Genomic DNA, 13,986 nt, shown 5'->3' with positions numbered 1-13,986 from the left:
TTTACATCTACTTTTGGTAAAAAAAGTCAAAATGTATAACATTTTTGTTCTGTTAATTGTCATATTTAATTGTCATATTTAACTCCCACTTGTGTATCACGAATCTTGGAAGGCATTTCGAGTTTTCTGGATGGGTTTCCAGAATAAAATGTTAGAGTGATTCTTTGTAGCAAAGTTTAAACTAAAAAAATGAAATGAGATTAAAAACTAAAGATTTGATATCTGCATATGTATTTGCTAAGTTTCAAATTGTGATGTTTTCAGATCGAAAAAAAAAATTATTTTTGAATCAACCGCAGATTGAACTCGGAGTGAGAGAGTGTATAGGGAAAGTATGCAAGTTTAGCCGCTAGGCCGAGGAGAATCATCTGTTAGTTGTCAACACATAATTGTATTTAACTTCCGCTTGTGTGTCACAAATCATGAAAGGCATTTTGAGTTTTTTGGATGGGTTTCCAGAATAAAATGTTTGAGTGTTTTTTTTGTGGTAAAGTTTAAACTAAAAACTGAAATGAGATTAAAAACTAAAGATTTGATATCTGCATATGTATTTGCTAAGTTTAAAATTGTGATGTTTTCAGAGAATTTTTTTTTTTTGAATCAACTGTGAATCGAACCCAGAGTCAAAGAGTGAATAGGGAAAGTATGCAAGTTTAGCCGATAGGGAAAATATGCAAGTTTAGCCGCTAGGCCGAGGAAAATCATTTGTTAATTGTCAACACATAATTGTATTTAACTCCCACTTCTGTGTCATGAATCTTGGAAGACATTTCTAGTTTTCTGGATGGGTTTCCAGAATAAAATGTTAGAGTGATTCTTTATAGCAAAGTTTAAACTAAAAGAAAATAAATGAGATTAAAAACTAAAGATTTGATATCTGCATATTTGGTAAGTTTCAAATTGTATTTCTTTCAGACAAAAAAATTGTTTTTGATTCAACCGCGGATCGAACCTCGAGCAAGAGAGTGTATCGGGAAAGTATGCAAGTTTAGCTGCTAGGCCGAGGAGAATCATCTGTTAATTATCAACACATAATTATATTTAACTCTTACTTGTATGTCACAAATCTTGGAAGGCATTTCAATTTTTCTAGATGGGTTTCCAGAACACTTTGAAAATTATATATTATAAAGTTAGAGTAGTGATCCAGAAGGACTGGTGATCATCCCACCAGTAGCCAAAAAATATATCATATTTATGATAACAAGTAAAAAAATTTAGAATGAGCTTCTAGAAAATTTAATATTTGATTAAAAACAAAATGTAAGGATAGAAAGTAAATTATTTAAGAAGTGTTTCTTGAAAATTTAATATTTAACTAAAATAAAATGTTATGATAGCAAGTAAAATATTTACGAAGGAATTACTGAAAATTTAATATTGAATCAAAAATGAAAAGTGTCAAGATAGCAGGTGAAATACTTAGGAATAGCTTCCTGAAATTTTAATATTTGATTAAAAATAAAGTATTAGGAAAGCAAATAAAATATTTAGAAATGGCTTCCTAACAATTTAATATTTAATTGAAAAAATATATTAAGATATCAAGTACTGTGTTCCCATGACTATTCATGAAAAATAATAAAACATAATAAATATATATAAGAAAATTCATTGGCTATATAAATCACCAAATAGAGTTTATTGTCTACAAAATAGAGAACACATATCAAGCAGAGAACATTAAAATAAGATAGCTTGAAGCATTTTCAATAATTCTATCCAGAAAGTGTTAAATGTGGTATCATTATAAAACACATATGTTATATATGATAGCTTTTGGTACTTTCAGGATGTGTTTCCAAAAAAATAAAATGAGTGTTTTCTTACATAAGTCTGTTTTCGAAGAGAATGAAAAAACGTGTAAGGAATGTTAGACAATCCTTGTTCATGATGACTAAATTGAAATTTAATCTTAAAAAAAACATAATCAAAATCTATAAAAGAATTCATTGGCTATAGGATTCACCAAATAGAGTTCATTGTCTACAAAATAGAGAACACATATCAAACAAAGAACACATTAAAATAGGATAGCTTGGAGCATTTTCAATAATTCTATCGAGTTTTTATCCTTTTATGTTGTCTTGGACAAGTAAGAAGTTTATAATGAATGATGACGACATTTGTTTCATTTATGTTGTTATTAAAGAAATTCTTGGAAGTCTTGAAGCATATTGATACTTTTGGTAGGCTCATGAATTTGCTTATGACATTTCTAGTAGCTTGTTCTTGTGAAACTGTGTGGTTTTGTTAATTTCAGGAAGGATTTGTGTAGTTTCAGGAAAGCTTTCCAGAACATTTCATATTAACATATTTATAAAAAGTTTTATGTTTACAAAACAGAGAACACATATAAAAGAGAGAAAACATTAAACGTCCGGATTCCTTTGGGAATCGAACATGGGGGCATGAGATTTTCAAGTTTAGTATGAGTAGTGGTTTAGCCGCTAGGATTGATATCATTCATATTTTGGAAATTTTAAATTAAGGGAAATAGGATAGCTTGAAGCATCTTCAGTAATTTTATTAAGAAAGTGTTAGATGTGGTATCATTATAAAACACACATGTTACCTAGGATAGCTTTTGGCACTTTCAGGATGAGTTTCCAAGAAAATAAAATGAGAGTGTTTCTTTGCATGAGTCTGTTTTCGAAGAGAATCAAAAGCGTGTAAGAAATGTTAGACAATCCTTGTTTAAGATGGCTATCCTAAATTGGAATTTAATCTTCCAAACGAAAAATAATAAAACATAATCAACATCTATAAGAAAATTCATTGGCTATATAAATCACCAAATAGAGTTCATTGTCTACAAAATAGAGAACACATATCACACAGAGAACCTTAAAATAGGATAGCTTGAAGTATTTTCAATAATTCTATCAAGAAAGTGTTAAATGTGGTATCATTATAAAACACATATGTTATATAGGATAGCTTTTGGCACTTTCAGGATGAGTTTCCAAGAAAATAAAATGAGTGTGTTTTCTTGCATAAGACTGTTTTCGAAGAGAATCAAAAGCGTGTAAGAAATGTTAGACAATCCTTGTTTAGGATGGCTATCCTAATATGGAACTTAATATTCAAAAAAAATAAAATTAAATGTTAGAATATCTAGTAAAATGTATATATTTGTTGAACTTACTATTTAAAATTATATATGCAATCTTTATCTATCTAATTAAAAATGTCTGGATTCCGAGTGGAATCAAACACGGGAGGATATACGGTTAAGTAGAATAAGAATAGTGTATAAACACAATGTGAGATTCTTGAAAATAGTTTAGATACCAAGTAAAATATTTAAGAAAAGTTTCCTGAAATTTTGATATTTAATTAAAAACCAAAATGTTAGGATTCCGAGTAAACTAAATAGGAAGGGCTTCCTGAAGACTCATTTGTGTAGCTTGTGCTTGTGAAACTGTCAAGTGTTTAGAAAATTTTCAGGAACCATTTGTGTAATTTCAGGAAAGCCTTCCAGAAAATCGGATGGTAACAAATTTTGATTTTTTTTCCCTAGTGTCATGTTCTGCTTCGGCATGTTGATATATTTGGTAGGCTCTTGAATATGCTTATGACATTATTGCTTGTGCTTGTGAAACTGTCTAGTGTTTAAAAAAATTTCAGGAACCTTTTGTGTAGTTTCAGGAAAGTTTTCCAGAAAATCGAATGGTGACAAAAATGCTCGATTTTTTTTTGCTTGGTGTCTTGTTCTGCTTAGGTATGTTGATATCTTTGGTAGGCTTTTGAATTTTCTTATGAGTCTCTTATTTCTTGTGTTTGTGAAATTGTATAGTGTTTAGAAAAATTTCAGGAAGGATTTGTGTAGTTTCAGGAAAGCCTTCCAGAAAATCGGATGGTAACAAATTTTGAAACTTTTTTGCTTCGTGTCTTGTTCTGCTTAGGCATGTTGATATCTTTGGTAGGCTCTCGAATTTTATTATGAGTCTCTTGTTGCTTGTGTTTGGGAAATTGTCTAGTGTTTAGAAAAATTTCAGGAAGGATTTGTGTAGTTTCAGGAAGGATTTGTGTAGTTTCAGGAAAGCCTTCCAGAAAATCTAATGGTAACAAATTTTGAATTTTTTTCGCTTGTTTACGCATGATAGAAACAAGATGGGTGATTCAGTACTTTTTAATTATATATATAGCCTAATTGGAAATTCTTCTTGTGTCTGTTTGTGTGCAGCAAAATCTTGTTTTTGAAGACTTGAGAACCATGAGATCTGCAAAAGTAACATTGCTCTTTCCTATGGTGAGTTCTGGAGTTCCACTGGAAACTTGGAAATGACAAAGGAGATGTATCAAAGGCAATTCAAGGAGTGACATACACTGAAGAGTCTATGTGTTCTTGTATCATGAATTTGAAGGCAGTCTCATTAGCAGCCACAATTGCTCTTTTTCCAGCCACGGTACTGGCGGTCCATTGAAAAATAAAGTTAATCAATTTTTTAGGATATATCATATTTAGGATAGCATGTAACATATTTAGGATGGGTTTCCTGAACATATTTTGAGAGGATTTGAGCAAAGTTTCAATTATATATGTCATGTGTTTAGCCAATATACACCATATTAGAAAAACCTTCCTAAAAATGTAATATTTAATTAAAAGTAAAATATTAGGATAACAAATAAAATATTTAGCAAAGATTTTTTTTAAAAAATTAGTATTTAATTAAAAACTAAAATGTCAGAATAGTAAGTTTAATATTTAGGAAGTGCTTCCTGAAAATTTAATATTTAATTTATAAGAAAAAAATTGTTAGGATAACAAGTAAAATATTTGGGAATTGCTTCCTGAAAAATTTAATATTGAAAAACAAAAAAATGTTAAGATAATATTTTTTCTGGATGGCTATTCTAAATTTGAACAAAACAATTCAAAAAGCCGACAATGAAATCTTAAAACAATTCTTGTTCTGGATTGATATCCTAAATTTGAAAAAAATCTTATAAAACAATTCAAAAATAATTTACAAGGATCTTAAAGCAATTTTGTTCATGATGGCTATCTTAAATTTGACAAAATCTTCTAAAACATTTTGAAAAAGGAGAGTAAATCAATCTTAAGATAATTTTTATTCAGGATAGCTATCCTAAATTCGAACAAAATCTTCCCAAATCGGCAAAGCAAAAAGTCAAATACAGCATAACGTGTAAATCTTAATAATTACTAAGTGAAAGCTTCACCAAATCTTTAGATTGATGTCTATTCAAGTCTTGGGAATGGTACGCTACAAAAAAATCCTAATCATTCAAGTTGGCGAAGAAAGATTTGTAGCTTTGAGCAAGACCATACATCCCAAGAGTGCTCCGATTTGAAGCATCACTACAATGATTTGAAGCATCACTACAATACTCGAATTATCATTCTCATGCACAAGCTCTGTTGCTCTCTCCCATGCAGCTAAAGTATACATTATCATTATCACTAAAACACCCATCTCTTGTGCAATCTTCCGACACATCTCCACTTCTCCTTCCAAGACCTTCCCAAATCTCCAAGAACAAAAAGAAGAAGATATAACTCGAAAATTCACTTTTAGTATTTTCTTTAACAGAGAAAAGAATCATACTTTCTTTGTGTACGGCTTTATCAGCTTCAGCAAAATCTGTGTCCTCACCTTCTTCAGTAGATCTTCCATGTAGTTTCTGATGACTGGATCATCCATTATCGTCCTCCGGTTATTCTGCGTTCCAAAACCATTCCATGAGTAACGATTCTATGTATAATTTCGTTTCGTTGATATGCTGCTATCAGATTCGTTTTTGTACCTGTAGAATACAGCCATACTTTTGGGAAATTGACTTACGGCTTTGCCTCTTGAACGTCAAATGGATTCACTTCTGATTCCATCAGCATATTTGCAAAAACAAGATACCTTTGCAATGCCAATCAAACATTTTAAAAAAATTCAATAACTCGAAACAATATTTGTTCTGCTTTGCTCATCACATAATATCAGATGGGAAAGGATAAAGAGACTAGAAGGTAACATGAGACATACTTTAAGCACTGAATAAGCCTTTGGTTGCCAGCTTCATCATAATTTTTGAAAGCCTCAAAGAAGGTTGTGGCCACTTCTGCACACTGACGTTCTGCCATGTGCATTTTGCCACCACACTCGCGGATTATGCCCATGATCCTAGGATGAGGTATAGCAGATTTGATAGCAAGTGCTTTCTGGTACAGTTGCTGCATTCATTCAAAATGTGTTAGCTTGCGTCTTAGCCACCGAAGACAGGAGAGTATGCAACAGTAAAACAGCAGAATCTGAAAAGTAAAAGGTAAAAGAAATCGAAACCTTAAGCTTTTTGTTGTCCTTTGTTTCAGTTTAGATCTGAATTTCAATAGCATACACCTCAAGCAGCTGACTTCCCTGCTTCTGATCATCAGTTCCATCTTCCTCTTGACAAGATTTAATGTAGTTCCTTCAGGATTTGTCAAACAATAAAGTACATGTTGTTATTGTACACATTAAGCATAACGAAACTAAACAACAGCTTATACCTTAGTCATTCGTCTGTATTCACCAATGTCAAACCAGATGTTGCAGAGGTTTAGATTCGTCTTGAACCAGAGTCTCTGCGAAAAAATAAAGCACCATGTCACATCGTCAAATAATTAAGAACAAGAAAGGGTGCAAAAGGAAAAGTAGTTTGCGCACCTCATTCTTAGCCTCTTCAAGGGCTCTCAAAGTTGACTGTCACACCTGAACCACGAGTCAATAAAGCTGCAGCTCGAGCTTTGGCAATTCTAGGTGTGTTTCTTGTGTAATTCTGGAAGGAATCGGAGTCGATCAGAGCTCCCGGAGTAGAGAACACGGTCGAAGGAATCGCTAGTTTCTGACCGCCGACGGTGATTCCGACGATGTCGAGGCCGTAGAAGGATGTGGCGTCGGTGATCGTGGAGATCGGGGTGAACTTGACGGATCTGGAGATTCCGGCGGTTCCGAAGGTGAGATGTCCGGTGTAGCTAGCCGAGGAAGGGAGGCAGTGGTAGAAGATCTTGTTGTAGGTCGTCACCGTCTGCGACGGGAAAGAGAGCTTGTCGGGCAGAAGACCGGCGACGCCGGTGAAGAGTCCTTGGTTGTTCTCGCCGCAGCCGAAGTAAACGCCGTCGAATACGTTGGAGCTCTCGGATTTATGGCCTTATTGAATTCTTTCCGTAGACGCATGTCGAAGTCGAGAATTAGTGATTTTGTTCTAATCCTAGTGTTCTTGTCTTAGAAATAGATCGAACTAAAGAGAGAGAGAGTCGTATGACTTAGAGATGAATGAATTGTTATTATTCCATGAGTAATGAGTTCATTATATAGGATTACATAGCTTGGAGACAAAGTCTAATAACTTGGAGTGGGGAACAAGTAACTTGGAGTAGGGAACAAGTAAATCTAGAACATTCCATAATAGACATCACACAATATTCATAACACTTCCCCTTGATGTCCATTATGCGTGTAAGATGCTATCTCGTTAAAAACCGAGATTGTAATGCCATAACCGTCTAGAGTTTGTAATGCGTTTGGAATACTGCCTCGTTAAAACCTTTCCATGGTAAACCCAAAAACCCAATGTGGTAAAAACGGGAAGCCATGGATAGGAAAAAGAGTACAGCCGCATTACTTCCCCTGAAGTGAACATAACTGAAGGCTTCTCAGTGATCGCATACCAATCTGCTGCATAAGCTTCCTGAGCGTGCATGTTGGTAATGCCTTAGTGAAGAGGTCGGCTGAGTTCTCGCTGGATCTGACTTGGAGTACCTTGACCTCTCCTTCTTTCTGAAGATCGTGGGTGAAGAAGAACTTGGGGAGAACATGCTTAGTCTTGTCACCCTTGATGTAACCATCTTTGAGCTGAGCTATGCAGGCCGCATTGTCTTCGTAAAGAACGGTCGGCTCGTCTTTACCATCCGTGATTCCACATGCTGTCCGAATATGGTGTGTCATGAGTCTCAACCAGACACACTCTCTGCTTGCTTCATGGATCGCCAATATATCCGAGTGATTGGATGATGTGGCTGATATAGTCTGCTTGACTGATCTCCATGAAATGGTCGTGCCTCCATATGTGAAAACATAGCCGGTTTGGGACTTAGCACTGTGTGGATCGGACTGGTAACCTGCATCAACAAAATGCTTTCATGATATTCATGTTCCATTCGGATCATATGGTTTATCTCTCTTAGATAAATTCGACCATGAATGTCTTTGTATGTCCATGATCTTTCCGGATCATGACATCATCCATAATTCATCCGGATTATGTTCTTGTCCACTATATATCTTATTCATATCCTTTGACCAAAACTCTTTATGAACTTTTAGTATATGTCCACGGTCTGTTCATGAAGTGGCTATTGTGTTATAGTTTGAAGTTTAATCAAAACTAAGCCACTTTTTGGTCAATAGGACGTTCCTCTCACTTGGATGGTTTAGGTCGGATTTAAGACCTATAGGAACTGGTCGGAACAAGCTGGACGGGATGGATTGGTCGGGACCAATGATGATTAAGGTCGAACTAGGTCGGACATGATCCTAGTCGGTATGGTTCCCTTTGGTCGTGAATCTGATGGATTCTCAGACCATTTGATCAATCTATTCTTGGTACGTTGGATCATAGATCCCAACATTCTTGTACGGCTAATGATCTCTACTATAGATCATCGTAGTCTCTTCATAGCCTTTCCAAGAATCAATCATCTTAATCATCCTTTCTTTAAGTATAAACACAAGGAATATATTGACTACTATATGGACTGATCTGAAACGTTCTTTTAGAACTTTCTGCTAAGCATCACTTAGTCTTATCATATTGTGTGTACATACACGCATGCAGCTGCATTTCAGTCCATGAACAACGCAGGAACGATGTTGTTCTATGAGAACTTCTTTCTCATTTCTCAAGGTATCTTATGTTACCTTTATATCCAGTGATATATCCAATGTCTACTACATCTTTCTTAGATGTCCAGATCTTTATTATTTGGGTAGTAGCATTCACCACATAGGAATTTATTTCCTTGTTCCTTAGTCCCTGTGAGTATCCTTGTGTGATTTAGCCATTCTATTGAATGCTTCATGTAGCAACATGTACGACCACTTGTCTGTATTTTCATGTTCTACTGCTCACGATTTTCTTTTCCTCACAAGACTCATCTGTTCACTGGTTAGATGGCGTCTATCTTATGTATTTGGCCAATACGCCCATCTCATACATTCTTTGGGTTTAACTCCACGTCCCATTTTATTCTCTATGAGTACTCTTACGTGGGTTAGTGATCCTCGCATATCTCTTATGCTCAAGTGCTTTCTCTTTATCACTTATGAGTGTGTGTATGTGTCAACACTTTATATAATGTTCCTTCGCGCTCTATCGCGTTCTAGACATGATACAATCGATTGAGATTTTATTCTTATCAGGATCATTGAATACTTTGTAGTTTGCAAGGCTACATTGTATGATACCTGTACCTTAGGACCGGCCGGTCTTATCTCATTGTCTAGTATGGTTTCTCTTTCATGAACCCGGATCTATCATTATGAGCACCTTAACTTTTTCTATCCGTGGTTCCTTCTATATGGAACATACTGGTCTATCTTGTATAGACTTCTACAGCAACTTGATTATGTCTCTACTAGGACATTTATATAGTGGTGCTAAGCTGGTTTGACTTAGTCATTCTTTCGGGTCTGTCTGGCTATCATTCTTTCTTTGTTTATGGACGTCCAGTACATATATATCTGGTCCGAAGATCTTTGCCAAGACTTGGATGGTTAAAACCATTCCACTTTCACTTTCTATTTACCAGCTTATAGCTTTCTCCATGATGTTGGATAGTCGGATTCATCTTGTATGTAATCCGTGTACCTTGGCCACAATATGATCACCTTTGTTTGGCTCATGGTCTCATTGAATTTGTGGGAGAAAGATCATGTTCTCTTATCCAACATATATTCCCGATTTTCATCTCATCCTTAGATGAGGTATTCCATCCTAGATGGCACATAGGTATGTGGTGGTTTATTCATAAAATCTTAGGATGGTCTATATCTGGATTATGACCCTTTATCATCTTTAGACGGGAATATCTATGCTCACTTTATATGGCCTGATGTATCTTATCTTTCATACATGTATTCTTGTGGTGTACCCAAGCTTATAGACTTTTGAAGTCTCAACCTTATAGGTTATGCCTTATGGCCTTCGGCCAGGCTTATCATGTTCGGGTTTTATAGTATGGTCAAGGACCACACAGAGTGTTTATTCTCCCCCTCATGAACATGCTATAAAATATGTTTGTTTGTCCTCACTTAAATGTAATGCTTGGATGGCCAGCATGGTTTTAGACCATGATACACGAATTTGTGGTCTGATCATGATCACGGGTTTTGTCCTCACTACCCTCAAGATCAGATTATACTTTCGTGTTGCTTGGAACAATGAAGCCTACTGAGTTTCCTTGTGTACATGTTTCACAACGTGAGATCTTATGGGATAACTCTTTGTGCCTTATTAATCAAGTTTGGACCAGGATGGCTAATCCAGTCATGCCATAAAGTGTATAAATTCGTTGGTGAACCTTACTGGTTACCTAGGCTTTTATGCCCAAACGTTATCAGCACGAAACTCTAAACCCTAGCTAAAATCCGGCGACCACAAAAACCCTAATTTCAACCGTAACTTCAAACCTCCATATCTCCCTAACCGTAAGGATCCAGACGGCGAGTAATATATCAAACTGAAGCTCTTGACGAGAGGAATCCAGCGCCGCAGACCACGCAGCAATCTGACTTCAGACGCGCCGTCACCTCCCAGTGCAAGCCGCGCCGTCAAAGATCATCCAAAACCCTAATAGCCGCCAACTCCTTATCTCTCTTAATTTCGATATCTATTGTTCTTAGATCTCATACTAATCCAACTTTGAAACTTTCATTGTTGATTATTAAAGGTTTCTAAAAGAGGAACCAAGGAGAAAAGATCGGCAAAGATTAAGGTAAGATCTCAAGAACCCTAATCTTTACTTGTGGTTCAAGAAATTCGGATTTCAAACTTCTCTTCATCTTAAATCCGATTTAAAAGGTTTTGCAATTTGATTTGGTTGATTTTAGTTCTTGTTTTATTTTAAAATCAAAACCCTAAACCCTTAATAGTTTTACATGACTTTAGTTTTGTATGGACAACAAGTGATACCCCTTTAAGGATGACACGCTATATGTCCAAACAAAACTTAAGGTCAATGTTTAACCTAATCCTAAAATCAGATTTGAATTTTAAACCCTAATCCTTAAAGTTTAAATCCGATTTTAAGAAACCTTAAAATATAAAGCATGTGATTACATGACTTTCGTTTTGTATGGACAACAAGTGATACCCCTTTAAGGATGACACGCTATATGTCCAAACAAAACAAAAGGTTAATGTCTTCCACATCTTTAGGTCAATGATGCATACCAATAGGTATGACTAGACCATAGCGCTGTTCGTTTGGTCGCCGCACGTACCTGCGGCTGCGGCTGCGTCAATATTTTCTTTAGACGCTTGTTCGTTTCATTGACGCGGGTATCGGCGTCTGCGTCTGCGGCCAAACGCAGCAGGCCTGCGTCTGACGCTATAAAATCCGGCGTCCGCGACGTAAATCCGCGTCTAATTACTGCAATTACAATTTTACCCCTAACCTAATTTAATATTTACAAAAATTTGCCATCACCTAAATCTATTGACGCCGCTTCTTCTTCTCCATCGAAGCTGCTCTCTTCTCTTCTCCTTTGAGCTTTCTCTTCTCCTTTGAGCTTTCTCTACAGACGCATCTGGAGCTCTCTCCATCTCCAACCTCTCTCAAGCTCGCTCTCCATCTCTCTCAAACTCTCGATCCTCTCTCCATCTCGCACGATCTCGAGCTCTCCATCTCCAACCTCTCTCAAGCTCGCTCTCCATCTCCAACGCATCTCAAGCTCGCTCGAGCTCTTCATCTCCAACGCATCTCAAGCTCGCTCTCCACTTCTCGACCCTCTCTCCATCAAGCTTCGTCTCGTCTCTCACACCATCTCCAGAGCTCTCTCTCTCGATCTCAAACCCAGGTGAGACTCTCTTCCATTTCTGCAAGATGTTGTGTGTGTGTTTGAGATTTTGATGCGTCTGTGTATATGGGTTTGTCAGTGTTGCAGAACTTGAATGAGATTATAGCCTCACGAACTTGCTTTGTCTCAGGCTCTCCACCTCTCGACCCTCTCTCCATCAAGCTTCGTGCATCTCCTTCAAGGACTCTGCTTGTCGCTGCTTCGGTAATTTTCAGGAGCTACTAAAAATAAAGCCTTATGAGAAGGTTTACGCTCGAGCCAAGCTTCGTGTTCCTAATCAACGTCAATCCAATAATGATGTGGTTGGTCAACGTGAGTATGGTGGAAGCCAAAACTAATTGTTTTGTGGAAATTAAAATCTCTCTGGTAGACTATTTACCAGCTTTGATTGATATAGCCTGAGTTTTCATTTCTCGGATAGTAATCAGCTTGGAGTTTTATTAGATACAATTATCATGGAGATAGCATTGCTTGTTTATATTATGTATCCTCTATTTCTTTCTATGTCTGTTATTGCTGAGCTGATGTCAAATGATTCACCTTATGGATTCTCTGTTATTTGGTTGAATCAGGCAATCATTGCCCTGGAAAAGGGAGCTTACTTGCTTAAGTATGGAAGAAGAGGGAAGCCTAAGTTCTGCCCTTTTCGCCTTTCTAATGTAAGCTTTTTTTTGCTTCCATTTTCCTTCAAACTTATTGCCAGCAGAGTGCTCTATGGTGATTTTTTTTTTTTTCTTTCGTAACTTAGTTTACATTGTTTAAGAGATTGTTGCCTGTTACTTTCAGGATGAAACTGTTTTGATATGGTTCTCCGGTAAGGAGGAGAAACATCTGAAGCTAAGCCATGTTTCTAGGATCATTTCTGGACAACGCACTGTAAGCTGAGAGCCGTGTTTCTTTCTTGCCCTCTTTTATGCAACTTTTCATGTGACAGTTTCCTTAGTCTGAGGAGAGTGCATATTTGTGCCTTACGGTGATATTATTCTGATATCTAGCATTTGTGGCTCTTTTGTAGCCTATTTTTCAAAGGTATCCTCGTCCCGAGAAGGAATATCAGTCTTTTTCACTTATATATAGCGAGAGGTCTTTGGATGTGGTGAGATTTTCTTTAACCATTTAGTCATTTACTTTTTTTTATTCGCTTCTGCTATAAAACAACCACCCTGTCATTCGAAATATCACTGTCGTTTACAAGGTTAAGGTTATTAATATGGTGGTAGGATTTTCTTTGGTAGATCTGCAAGGATAAAGATGAGGCTGAAGTGTGGTTTAGTGGTCTTAAAGCCTTGATTTCGCGTTACCATCAAAGAAATAGGAGGACTGAATCAAGAAGTGATGGGACACCATCTGAAGCTAACAGCCCAAGGACATATACCCGGAGAAGCTCTCCTTTGCGCTCTCCATTTAGCAGCGATGACAGTTTGCAGAAGGTTTTAGAAAAAGTTTTCTGTGTACACTTTTGTGAATTTTATTGTAATTTTTTATCAACCAACTTAATTTCATGTTCTTTTATCTGTAAAACATATTTGCCTTATTTGTTTGAAGTGATAATTTCAAAAATTAAATGTATGATTTTATCATATTTACTTCAGTATAATTTTTTTAATATGATTGATTATGATTATAAAGTAGTTTGATATATTATTTTTATTTTTATTTAGCTTATAATTTATGACATCAAATATTTTATATTTGACCAAAAATTTATTACCAATTAAACATAATATTCTTATGGATGTAAATATATTTAAACTATATTTTATTTATTTAAAATACAATTTTACAAATTTTTAAAAATAAAATATAAATAAATGAAAATAATCGCAGCGTCAACCAAACGAACAACCCAAAACAGCGTCATGCGTCGGCGTCCTGCGGCTGCGTCAATTTCTTGCGTCTTCGA

The 13,986-nt window shown here is 35.9% G+C and overlaps 1 protein-coding gene and 1 long non-coding RNA gene across 4 annotated transcripts; one reads left to right on the top strand and one right to left on the bottom strand.

Moving 5' to 3' along the window:
- Positions 1 to 5,052: 5,052 nt before the first annotated feature.
- LOC108857725 (uncharacterized) lies at positions 5,053 to 7,268 on the bottom strand. Its single transcript, XR_008934306.1, has 7 exons — positions 6,672 to 7,268; positions 6,515 to 6,589; positions 6,309 to 6,435; positions 6,012 to 6,199; positions 5,779 to 5,885; positions 5,580 to 5,693; positions 5,053 to 5,502 (listed from the first exon to the last, which is right to left on the bottom strand). It is a non-coding gene; the product is annotated as an uncharacterized LOC108857725 (long non-coding RNA).
- Positions 7,269 to 11,720: 4,452 nt separating this feature from the next.
- On the top strand, positions 11,721 to 13,665 carry LOC130495058 (PH, RCC1 and FYVE domains-containing protein 1-like). Of its 3 annotated transcripts, XM_056986036.1 has the most exons (6): positions 11,721 to 12,083; positions 12,163 to 12,449; positions 12,656 to 12,742; positions 12,870 to 12,959; positions 13,099 to 13,179; positions 13,304 to 13,665. In XM_056986036.1, the coding sequence occupies exons 2-6, from the start codon at positions 12,321 to 12,323 to the stop codon at positions 13,316 to 13,318; spliced, it is 402 nt and encodes a 133-aa protein (XP_056842016.1). In that variant the 5' UTR covers positions 11,721 to 12,083; positions 12,163 to 12,320; the 3' UTR covers positions 13,319 to 13,665. The 3 variants fall into 3 exon arrangements, 1 of the variants encoding a protein (XP_056842016.1); XR_008934305.1 differs by having other exon boundaries at positions 11,722 to 12,083; positions 12,163 to 12,395; positions 12,870 to 13,179; XR_008934304.1 differs by having other exon boundaries at positions 11,724 to 12,083; positions 12,163 to 12,395; positions 12,870 to 13,179; positions 13,319 to 13,665.
- The last annotated feature ends 321 nt before the right edge of the window (positions 13,666 to 13,986 follow it).

This window comes from Raphanus sativus, chromosome 5 (assembly GCF_000801105.2).
Source record: "Raphanus sativus cultivar WK10039 chromosome 5, ASM80110v3, whole genome shotgun sequence".
Lineage (NCBI taxonomy): Eukaryota > Viridiplantae > Streptophyta > Magnoliopsida > Brassicales > Brassicaceae > Raphanus > Raphanus sativus.
This window is presented reverse-complemented; position numbering and strand designations above follow the sequence as displayed.

Coding starts and splice junctions, on each gene's coding strand:
- LOC130495058 (XM_056986036.1), top strand. CDS start 12,321: ATGAGAAGGTTTACGCTCGAGCCAAGCTTCGTGTTCCTAATCAACGTC. Junction 12,743..12,869: donor GCCCTTTTCGCCTTTCTAAT/GTAAGCTTTTTT, acceptor TGTTACTTTCAG/GATGAAACTGTTTTGATATG. Junction 12,960..13,098: donor TCATTTCTGGACAACGCACT/GTAAGCTGAGAG, acceptor GCTCTTTTGTAG/CCTATTTTTCAAAGGTATCC.